The sequence below is a fragment of the Lipotes vexillifer genome, unplaced genomic scaffold, assembly GCF_000442215.2.
Source record: "Lipotes vexillifer unplaced genomic scaffold, Lipotes_vexillifer_v1.1 scaffold1106, whole genome shotgun sequence".
Taxonomy (NCBI): Eukaryota; Metazoa; Chordata; class Mammalia; order Artiodactyla; family Lipotidae; genus Lipotes; species Lipotes vexillifer.
Genome location: NW_006776601.1, coordinates 175037 through 187158, shown reverse-complemented (window position 1 = coordinate 187158; position 12122 = coordinate 175037). Strand labels below are relative to the sequence as shown.

General features: G+C 42.2%; 1 protein-coding gene across 2 annotated transcripts in view; it reads left to right on the top strand.

The window, feature by feature from the left end:
- The first annotated feature begins 4628 nt into the window (after positions 1–4628).
- CD86 (CD86 molecule) overlaps positions 4629–12122 on the top strand; it is a 27306-nt gene continuing 19812 nt past the window's right edge. The window contains exon 1 of one of the 2 annotated variants that reach the window (XM_007450495.1): positions 4629–4678. In XM_007450495.1, the coding sequence (XP_007450557.1) occupies positions 4633–4678 (46 nt within the window). In that variant the 5' untranslated portion in view covers positions 4629–4632. The remainder of the gene's footprint in view (positions 4679–12122) is intronic. The other variant, XM_007450496.1, reaches the window with a different exon arrangement.

Here is a 12122-nt window from a genome sequence, read left to right as displayed (position 1 = left end):
CTGCGCATCCGGAGCCTGTGCTCCGCAATGGGAGAGGCCACAAGAGTGAGAGGCCGGGCGTACCGCAAAAAAAAAAAAAAAAAAAAAAGGTGATTCGTTAAATTTATAACAAACTATAATTTTGATTGTGTGTCCCTGTTCAAAACATCACCCAGGGAAAAATATCTTTGATTACGTCAAGCATACTGATATTTGGTTTGCAAACAATGGGAGATTTTTACACTAGGTGGGATTTCAGACTCAGAGGGTTCCTAGTCCTCAGATTTTATGATAAATAGGATGCTGGCAGTGATTTAGGATGAGGAAATGCACAGGAATCAAATAGAGAACCCCATTACCATATGATCCAGCAATCCCACTCCTGGGCATATATCAGGAGAAAACTCTAATTCAAAAAGATACATGCACCCCAATGTTCACTGCAGCACTATTTACAATAGCCAAGCCATGGAAGCAACCTAAATGTCCACTGACGATGAATGAATGGATAAAGAAGATGTAGTACATATATACAATGGACTATTACTCAGCCGTAAAAAAGAATGAAATAATGCTATTTGCAGCAACATGGATGGACCTAGAGATTACATTCTAAGTGAAGTAAGTCAGACAGAGAAAAGACAAATATCATATGATATCACTTACATGTGGAATCTAAAAGAAATGATATAAATGAACATATTTACAAAACAGAAACAGACTCACAAACATAGGAAACAACCTTATGGTTACCAAAGGAGGAAGGGGGGCAGGGATAAATGAGGAGTTTGGGATTAGCAGATACAAACTACTATATATGAAATAATGTACAAGGTCCTACTGTATAGCACAAGGAACTATATTCAATATTTTGTAATAAGCCATATGGAAAATAATCTGAAAAAGAGTATATATATGTATATAAAACTGAATCACTAGGCTGTACACCAGAAATGAACACAGTGTTGTAAATCAACTATACTTCAATTAAAAAAACAGAGAACTCTTTCTCCAGACTTTACCACTGAGTGGTGTCAGCTCTGGCCCAACAAATAATGCCTGAGTTCTGAAACCTATTGAAATCACTGGAAGGAAGGCAGAGCAATTGGGAGAGAGCATGAGGTCCATAGACTGAACACCTACTGTGTGCTTCAGCAACTGAATATATTTGCAATTCACTGTCACAAAGCACTAATTTTCTAATTGTTTACTAATCAGCACTAATTTTTTAAATATAAAAGAGCTCCTAGAAATCAATAAGAAAAAAGGCCAAAGACCCAAGTTAATAGTAGGAAAAAGAAATGTACAGATATGGAACAGGAAATATTATCTCTCAAACATTTGAAAAGACACTCATACTCAGAATAAAAGAAATTCATTTTAAAATTACAGTGAGAGGGCTTCCCTGGTGGCGCAGTGGTTGAGAGTCCGCCTGCCAATGCAAGGGACACAGATTCGTGCCCCGGTCCGGGAAGATCCCACATGCCGCGGAGCGGCTAGGCCCGTGAGCCATGGCCGCTGAGCCTGCGCGTCCGGAGCCTGTGCTCCACGACGGGAGAGGCCACAACAGTGAGAGGCCCGCGTACCACAGAAAATAAATAAATAAAATACAATTACAGTGAGAACCACCTCACACCCATTAGCATGGGTACTAAAGAAAAAAATACAGAAAATAACAAGTGTTGGCAAGGATGTGGAGAATTGCAACTCTTGTACATGGTTAATGAGAATGTAAAATGGTGCACCCACTATGAGAAACAATATGGCAGTTCCCCCCAAAATTAAAAATGGAATTACCATATGATCCAGTAATTCCCCTTTCGAGCATATACCTGAAAGAAATGAAAGCAAGGTCTCAAAGAGATATTCGCACATCCATGATCACAGCATTATTCACAACAGCCAAAAGGAGGAAGCAGCTCAGATGTCCATAAACAGTTGAATGGATAAACAAAATGTGGCATATACATACAATGGAATATTATTCAGCCTTAAAAAGGAAGGAAATTCTGACATATGCTACAACATGGTTGAACCTTGAATACTACGCTAAGTGAAATAAGCCAGATACAAAAAGACAAATATTGTCTGATTCTACTTACATGAGGTCCCTAGAGTAGTCAGATTCATGGAGACAGAAGGTTGAATGGTGGTTGCCAGGGACGAAGGGGTCGGGGAGAGTATGAAGTTAGTGCTTAATGGGTACAGACTTTAATTTTGGCAGGATGAAAGAAGTTCTGGAGATGGGTGGTGGTGATAGTTACACAACGATGTGAATGTGTTTAATACCACTGTACACTCAAAAAATGAGTAAGATGGTAAATTTTATGTGTATTTCATGACAACAAAAATTTTTTTTAAATTACAGTGAGATGTCATTTTAACCTTCCCTATTGCTAAAGATCGCAAATTAGCTTTTGTTGGCAAAAGCTACATGAAACTAAGCACACTCATGTTTTGCTGCTGGGAGCATAAACATAAAATTTTAGGGGAGAACAATTTTTTCAGTATCTGTGAAGATTAAAATTGCAATTACCTTTTGACCTTTTGGTCAAGGCATTCTGCTTCTAGGAAGATAGCTTACTCTCACATATGTGATTTGGCATATGATCAAGGTTTTTCATTGCAGCAGAAGATTGGAAAAACCTAAATGTCTATTGATAGGGGCTGGTAAAGTAAATTATTGCCATCCAATAGAATACACCAGAATAATATGCGACTGTTAGAATGAGGATACTCAGTACATGCGGATACAGAACAATCTCCAGGGGAGTGGTTAGTGTGCAAAACTGTATTATAGTATGCTAACAGTTGTGTTTTATAATAAAATGAAAAAAAATATGGGTATAAGTTTTCATTTCGTTTTGCCTAAAATAACTTCAAGTAGAGGCAAGAAACTGCTAACAGGTATCAGTGGTCACTCCAGTTATTTCTATGGGGGAAAATCAGACTGCTAGGGGGCAGGGTTGGGAGTGAGTTGCTTTCCACTATTTATCACCTTTACATTTTAAATTTAGTACCATGTGCAGGTATGATCTACTAAAATTTTTTTTAATTAAAAAAGAAAGGTTAGGGGCTTCCCTGGTGGCGCAGTGGTTGAGAGTCCACCTGCCAATGCAGGGGAAACGGGTTCGTGCCCCGGTCCGGGAAGATGCCACATGCCGCGGAGCGGCTGGGCCCATGCGCCATGGCCGCTGAGCCTGCGCGTCCGGAGCCTGTGCTCCGCAACGGGAGAGGCCACAACAGTGAGAGGCCCGTGTACCAAAAAAAAAAAAAAAAAAAAAAAAAAAGAAAGGTTATAGTCCAGAAGGGAAGAAACAGACACTTTTGGCCCAAAGCTGCGTGCTGGGTGCTATGGGAAAAGAAAGGAAGGGTGTGTAGCCTAGCCTAAAGTCATCAGGGATGGCTTCTAGACAAATCACCCCTAAGAAAGAAATTTCTGCTATTGCATCAGGAAGAGTTGCACACTTTCCCCTGAGCATTGGTTTGTTTTTATCTTATGGACAGATCTGTAAATTAATTCACCAATTAGGTTTACCTTTTCTCTTTGGCTGTTAAAAAAGCTACAAGCCAAACTTGTGACCCACACCACGCAAAGTGGGCAGAGTTCTATGGTAAGCATTAAGCATTTGCCTTGTACTTGGCTCCATTTTATATTCCTGAATTTGGTTTGCTTTTCCCTGTTTGTAATGTTGGTCATCTTTCCTATTCTGTGCTTCCCTGTAAGCCACTCTACAGCCCTTTTGGTCTAAGTTGGGGTAAGTGGGTGAATGAAGAAAGACAGAGGGCAGGAGAGTTAAAAAGAGAGGATGGAGTTTATAGAGCAATGCCTGTCATTTTCCCTGGCTCCATCATATAGATTAAGTGAACACTCTAATGCTGTGGTTCTCAAAGTGGGGTCCTTAGACCAGCAGCGTCGCTATCACCTGTGAGTTTGTTAGTCATGGGTTTCACTCAATCTACTAAATCAGAATCTCTGTGGACAAGGCCCAGGAAACTGCTTTGACATGCCCTCCAGATGATTTTTGTGCACAATAAAGTTTGAAAACCACAGGGAAGCCAAAGAAAAATTGATTTCTAAATATAAATACTTTCTATTTGCTGCGCTATACCCATTTATTGGCCAAGATAAGTAATGCTAGCTACTGCAGTAAACAACTCCCAAAATTTCATTAGCTTAACACAATAAAGTTTTATATTTTGCTCATGTCACAGTCCAATATAGATCACTGTGGGGTGTTGAGAGCTGTTTTATTAATTTGTCCAGCAAACCAGCTTCTTTCATAGTGAGGCTTTGCCATCTTCTAGGCCCTTGGACTCCTCCTCTGGATCCTCTGCATCCAAGAAGGCAGGGGAAGGAGGCAAGAGAGAGGCTTTAGTGCTGCTGTATCTGGAAGTAACACCTGTCACTTCTGCCCACAATTCCATTGGCCAAAAACCAGTCACATGGTCCACCTAACACGGGGAGGGGGGACTGGGAAATAGGGCGTGTCTGTGGGGTTAGGAGGAAAAGAAAATGGCTTTGGTGTACACACTGTTTGATCCCTGCCACACCCATGGGCCTAAGTGAATTTCAAACTCCACTTGTTATATTTTGGTTTTTGGTTTCATTTTCTAATCAAGTTCTATCTTCTCTTTTTTAACTTTAGCACCATGGGACTGAGAAACACTCTCGTTGTGATGACCCTCCTACTGTCTGGTAAGCACCCTCTGGGCTTTATAAAGTCCTAGAACCCTCCCACTGTCTCCCGATGAACCTGACCTACAAGCTGGGGTTTGAGATTTGATGGGTTTTACTCACTTTCTATTCAGCGTTCACAATACCACATGCAAAAGACTTTCATGGAGAAGAAGGAAGTTTCACAATCGAGAACAAGTATCTCAGCTGATGGCGGGCCCAGCCTGAGATGGAGCCCTACACCTTCTGTCGTCTCACACCCGTGGTCCTGGATGCACAGAGGAGGGTAGACTGGCCTGTCCATCGGTGCCCAGGGAGCTGGGGGAGGGTCCCTACTCTGACACGCCTGAGGCTTAACTCTTCTGCTCCTCTGTTCCCACTTCTGCATTCTCACACTTTTAGGAAGCGGCTGACAGGCTTCTAAAAGTCTCCTTCCACTAGCGATCATTGTTTTTCTCGTTCCCTACCTTCCCTCTCCCTGCCAATCCACTGCCCTCCCCACCAGCCCGTGCCCATAGATCATAGTTGGCACTGATTACTGGGAGGATCAAGAAACCCAGCTCTGCTACCACCTGCTTCAGTGACCCTCAGCTAATTGTATCAGCTGATTTACCATCAAGTTAAGGGACTAAGCTTCAGGGCTCCTCACTTGCACAGCTCTTTCCAAGCCCCTCCGAGACCCCAGGAGGAGCCCTAACAGTGTGGTCCTGTGTCTTAAGCCTTAGTAAAATTTTCATTAATAAGATATTTTAACCACAATAAGTTAAGACCACTGTCTCTTTCCACTGCGACTTTTCGACTTTTCTCTCTATCACATTCTCCCCATGTTGAGTGGCACTGTAGTAGCCATGGGCATTTTGTTTTATGTTCTGTATTCTTTTTCTGAAAGAGCTCTTCCCCCTCAAAAGAAATTTTAGAAGTGTCAGGCCTCACAAAACTCAGACCTTCCCTGTTTACTGCTCTGAGTTTCAGTTTCTTCTGTAAACTGGGGTTGGCCGAGGTTCCTGCCGCCCATCCTGCGACTGGGTGCCTTTAGTTTCTCCTGGCCCATCCCCTTCCTGCTTCTTGTTTTCCCCACCCTTAGCACCGAGAGGGAAGGCATCCGGTCCTGGTGTGGGGCAGACAGGGAGGGGGAGCCCAGCCTGCTGTTTGGGTACAACGGCACACAGGCTGCCCCTGACTAACTGGCCCGGCCACGAGCTTACCTCCTTCTGATAGCCACACACCAGGCCCTTGCCCACTGTCCTTGTCCCTGCTGTGGGTAAAAGGAGTCAGGCTACAAGGGAGAGATGCTCCCTCAGATTGATGCTGGCTGGGACAGGCCTTTTGTGATGTGTTTTCTGTTTAGCACCTTGGAGCTTGTTGGGTCTGTGCTATAGATGTGTTGCCTGATCTATAGATGGGCTAACTGATCACTTTACTGACTTAGGTCGTAACAGCAGCTTCCACCTCCCAGCACCAATATGACCTGTTACTCTAGCTCTTGGGGAGGTAGAAGTGATGTGTGAGCAAGAGCAAGAGAGAAAGGGGATAAAACAAAGCTTTGTAGGACAGTATCCAGCAAGAACCCCTTCCTATCCCACTTCTTATTTTATTTATTTGACAAATACAGAGAGGTAGTGCTTACTTTGTGCCAGGTACTGTTCTAAGCATTTTATAAATATTAACTCAAACGTCATCATAACTCTCTGCTTTAGGTCTTGTTATGATTCCCCATTTTACAGCTGTGCAAACTAAAGCCCAGAGAGGTTCAGTAATTTGCCTAAGACAACATTGCTAATAAGTGGCAGAGCTTGGATTCACACCTAGCGGTATAGATTCAGCCTCTCTTCACTTCACCTTGACATTATGCTGTTCCTCCTAACTCTTGCTAGGGAACTCTCCATAATACTAGGATTTGTCCCTTGGGGACTCAAACAACTTTGATAGATAATGCGGCTTGTGCCTTAGCCAAGTTCACAAGTTCCCCACCAGGTACATCCTCCACCTTCCCAGCAGCTGACACCTTAGCTGTCCCTACAGCTCAGGCCCTGGCCCTTCTCACACAGTGACCAGCCCAGCTCTTATGACCTGGGAGAGAAGAAAGAAAAATGTCCTGGAAACAGTTTTTCAGAAAAGCCTGGAATGAGATACCATTCACCACCACCACCACCCCAAACTTTCTGACTCTGCACATGGAAAGTGAGAATAAAACTGAGAAACCTTATCAAAACTGAGTCCAGGTGTCACTTTTGCCCTTGCCTTGCATTTGAAACTGCTTGGACACTTCCTAAATTCTAAAAAGAGAGTTATCAATATTGAAACTTTAAAAATAACTCCCCCAAATGGAAGTCATTTAAGCTTTATGGTGGTGAGAGAATAGTAGTTCTATTTTTGGCAGTAGAAATTTAAAGTGGGATAGGAAAATGGTGACACCTGATTGGAAGATAACATTGCCAATACTTAAAAGACGATTAAAAATAATAAAACAGATTTCATTCTTTCTTAAAGAATGAAAAAGAATCTATTTGAATTTTATCTTTCTTCTCAGGGCACATCTCTGCTTGCTGGGCTGGCAAACAGTGACCTGCCCATAGGCAGGAATCCAAAGGGAGAAAGGAGATGCAATTGACCTAGATAATCCACAGCAAAAATGCAGGGCTGAATAATTCATTTGACAGCAGAGATAAAACAGTACAGGGAAATAATTCTGTGTCTCCTTTTCCCTCCATATGTTTTGTGTCCTCCCCTAGTCATGGAAATCAGACACTGTAGTTGCTGCCCTGGCCCATGAGGCGAAAATTGGACGAGAGTTTAAAACCTAAAAGGGCGAGAGGGCAGCCATGGCCTTGCAGAATTAGGTTATAATTTGTGCTTTGTATTCATAAAGCTAAAGGAATGTTGAAGTGCCACTTGCAAAGGCACTTCTAACTGTCCAGCTCTGTTGGCTGCTATCCCAGCACCTCCAGTAGTACTTAAAGCTGGAATCAGAGTGGTGTTTGGAAAATCAGTAGCTCACGTATCAGGAGGAAGTTTTTTTCCTAGTTTGACTTTTTATGGTTGCTCTTATTGTCTGGGGGTTTACTGGGTCCTAAGGCTTTTCATTTCTCTTGAACAATACCTCTGGTTCAATTAATGTACCAGGAGTATAGTTGGGGGTCTTCATTCACTTTAAGATTTACATAAATTTGGCTCAAACCCTCATTTCGTATCTTGTGTAAAGGTCTACTGTTTCCTCCCAGGTTTCTGCAGGTTCCTACATGGGTGGCTGCATTAGGATTATGTTTATATGATTACTTTGACTCCCACTTCCTGTTGCTGTTGCTAGTTGTCACTATAATCACAGAGGTGAATAGATAGTTCAGACGTAATTCCCAAATTCCCAAAGAACTGTCATGGAGCCTAGTAGTTCTCCTATTGGAGTCACCCCTTTATGTTAAGGTACTGTCTCAGAGGCCTTTGAAACAGATGTTTGCTCCCCAGTAGGGAGTATCTTACTTCCGAAGTAGTGGATCATTTTAGTAGAGTATTTAGTAGGTTCCAGAGAGAATGGGCTGTCAGACAAGTTAATTTAGTGGAAGATGGTCACTGAATAGGATAAGTAGAGGGCTGATTGGGAGCAAGAGTGAAATTTGTAGGGAACAGAGAGGCTCCAATGGCAAACAGACTACTTTGGGAAGCAGCAAGAGTTTGAGACACTGTGGCTTGTTTTTACTCTGTGAGAGATCTTAATACCATTTCCAGAGTATGCAACTTGGGATTTTGGCCCCCTTGGTACTGTTAAGATTTACAGAAACAAAAACACTTGTAGCCCTTCCTTTATAGCCATTACCAGTCATAGGGCCAAGTTCCAGGACCTCAAAATTATGAAAACTCTTTCAACAGTCTCTAAGAGTATTTACCCATTCTTGGTTTCATTTTCACTCTTTCTTTCATTCATTCTCCCTATAGATGTCTCCATTAAAAAGTAGTCAGCTCCCTCCACTACTTAAAAATCACTCCTCTGGGACTTCCCTGGTGGTCCAGTGTTGGGACTTTGCCTTCCAATGCAGGGGGTGTGGGTTCGATCCCTGGTTGGGGAGCTCAGATCCCACATGCCTCGCAGCCAAAAGAACCAAAACATAAAACAAAAGCAATATTGTTACAAATTCAATAAAGACTTTAAAAATGGTCTATATCAAAAAAAAAACTTTAAAAATATAGAAAATAAAAAAATACATAAAAATCACTCCTCTGGTCCTTACTACAGTGTAACAGACAAGAGAGTAAAATTAGTTATATATAGTTGTGACCACAATATATAGGCAAATCCCCGAATATGTTCTATTCAATATTGTTTCATACACACTTTCTCATGTTTCTAAATTCTTTTCATTTTTATAATTTTTGAAATTGTATTAGTCCAGTGGGTTGAAATGCTGTAATTTGCTTTATTTGTATGTGTGTGTGTTTTACTCATTCAGAAGTTATTGCCCCATTGTCTTCTTTGGTTTATGGTTGCTAAGGAGCTTTCATTCTAACTGTCATTATTTTATAGGCATTCTTTCTTCCTTTTTTTAAAGAATGAAAAGATTCAATTCAATTCTTCTTCTTTGTAAATTTGAAAAAAATATTTTATGCTTTTTGTTTATCAGCTTCACCACAACATACCTAGGTGTGGATTTTTTTCTCATTTATCTTACTCAGTACTTAGAACACACTTTTGATCTGAGGACTTGTGTCTTTTTCCGTTTTGAATAGTCACAATCTTTATCTCTTTAAATATTGTTTCTCTACCATTCCTCGCATTCTCTTCTTCTAGAAAATACTAGAGCTTCTCAGACTAACTCCCCTTGACTCTTAACTTGTTCTTCCACACTTTTATTTCTTTCTCCCTCTGTGCAGCACACCAGTCAAGGATCAGGTGGATCAGCACAGACATGGGGGTTCTTCTCACTGTTGAGGGAGCCCCAGACAAAAGGCTCCAGCAGTTTTATGGACCCTGGGGAGAGGTGGAAGGGAAGGATGAGGGGAAAGGGCTAAGAGTGGAAATACTGAGTCAGCTGGGGGAAAGTAAGTCTCCATGGGGAAAGTGTCTCCAAGGTCCCCCTTCCCTCCTACCATAAGGCAGCCTGAGCAGAAGCATCTGAAGAAGACCTCTGCCCAAGGCCCCAATAAAGAAACTGAGGAACGAAAGTGCCTGGGCTACAAATGTAAATATGTGAAAGAGCGTGACTGGCCAGTGACGGGGCCGAGTCCTTGACTGCAACTCCCTTCAGAGACTGCAATGCCTTCTTGGCTGTGCAACAAGAGTGAAGGTGGGAGGTCTTGAGATAGAATGTGCCTGGCATTTTGGAGGAATGGCAAGGAAGCCAGTATGGCTGGAGCAGAGTAAGTGAAGGGAAGAGGTCTGAAAGGTACCAGGGGCCAGATTACATAAGACTTTGTAGGTCATGGGAAGGATTGGGGGTATAGTTCTCAGCGTGATGGGAAAGGATTTGGATATAATTTTCGGAGTGGTGGGAAGTCATCAGAGACTTTTGAACAGGAGGGTTATGCCATCTGAGACATAATTTAAAGGATCAATTGGGCTTAAGGAATTAGATTTGTGGGCAAGGGTGGAAGTAGGGAGATCAGTTAGGAGGCATTTGCAACTATCTAATCAAGAGGTAATGGAGTCTTGGCCTAGGGTAGTATCTGCAGATACAGTGAGAAATATTGCAATTCATAATATATCCCAGTGAGGTGGGAGAATTGATGGAGTGGTGGTAGATGAAAGAATGAAATGAAAAGATGTGGTGGTCACAAGGTGAGATGTTTGATATTGAGAGTTTTTATGGGGTGCAGTGGTAACAATAGGGTCTGGGGTCTGGTCCAGGGAAGAAATGGGGTAGAGTGGGCGACAAGATACTGGAGGAAAAGAGGACAAGAAAGTGAGAGGCTAGGCACTCTGTGCAAGAGGCTGAAATTGCCTAGGCAAGGGAAGTGATGGAGAAGTCAGGTGCCTAGGAGGAGATGGATACTGGAAGCAGTGGGTAGTGTAATCTGATGACTTGGACTTACCAGGAGCTGAATTTTTTGACATGTAATGATGTGTTTTACATTTTACATTTACATTTTACATTATATTATGCTTCATATATTTTAATAGATCATATTTCATATAACATATAGTATAGTTCTATATTTTATAAAATATACAGACATTATATATCTATAATATATAAATATACATAATTGTATATACATTATATTTATATCTATAGTGGGATCCATGGTGAGCATGAGATCAAAGCAAAGCTAATCTTAACAGAAATACCAATCATCCATGAAAACTCCTGGAGAACCATCCCTACCCTAGTCACCATTTAAGGAGTGATGAGAGAAAACTGACCAGGATGTCAGAGGTTGGGAAAGAATAGAGTTTCAGAAGGAGAGAAGGCCAACAGTGTGGCGTTCAACAGCGTGGTCAGAGATGATGAGGTCTGAAAAGTGTTCTGCGTTTGGCAGTGGGGGGAAGCCACTGACAACATCTGCCAGGGAAGTTTCAGCAGAGAGGTGGGGACAGAGGCTGGGGGTGGAGGCAGCAATCTCCACTTACTCTTTCAGAGAGTTGACTAGAGTCTGTCATACAGAGTGAAGTAAGTCAGAAAGAGAAACACAAATACCGTATGCTAACACATATATATGGAATCCAAAAAAAAAAAAAGGTCATGAAGAACGCAGGGGCAGGACGGGAATAAAGACGCAGACCTACTAGAGAATGGACTTGAGGACACGGGGAGGGGGAAGGGTAAAGCGGGACAAAGTGAGAGAGTGGCATGGACATATATACACTACCAAATGTAAAACAGATAGTTAGTGGGAAGGAGCCGCATAGCACAGGGAGATCAGCATAGAACAGGGAGATCAGCTCAGAACTGGGAGATCAGCTCTGTGCTTTGTGACCACCTAGAGGGGTGGGATAGGGAGGATGGGAGGGAGACGCAAGAGGGAAGAGATATGGGGATGGATGTATATGTATAGCTGATTCACTTTGTTATACAGCAGAAACTAACACATCATTGTAAAGCAATTATACTCCAATAAAAATGTTAAAAAAAAATAGGAGAAAGAGAAACTAAAAGCAGTAGCAGAGGGTACTGCTGAAGTAAGTGCTGTGAAGAAGGGAGAGGGTGGTGAGCAGGGCGAGCAGCTCAGAGGCCAAGTTAAGTGGAACTAGAGACTACCAATTTGTAATGTCACCAGCCTGATCAACTGCATAATTTCCTCCAGGAGTGCTCAAACATTCAGTCGTAAGGAACAGATATGTAGACCCAAAGTAGATTGCTCTTGGGATGAAATCTGCACAAAGGGGCAAGTTTATCGAAGTTGCTTGCAAGAGAATGATTGAAAAAATATTCTATCACTGTGCAAACAATATGACAGCCACCGGCCACATGTGGCTATTTAAATTTAAATTAGTTGGGCTTCCCTGGTGGCGCAGTGCTTGAGAGTCCGCCTGCCG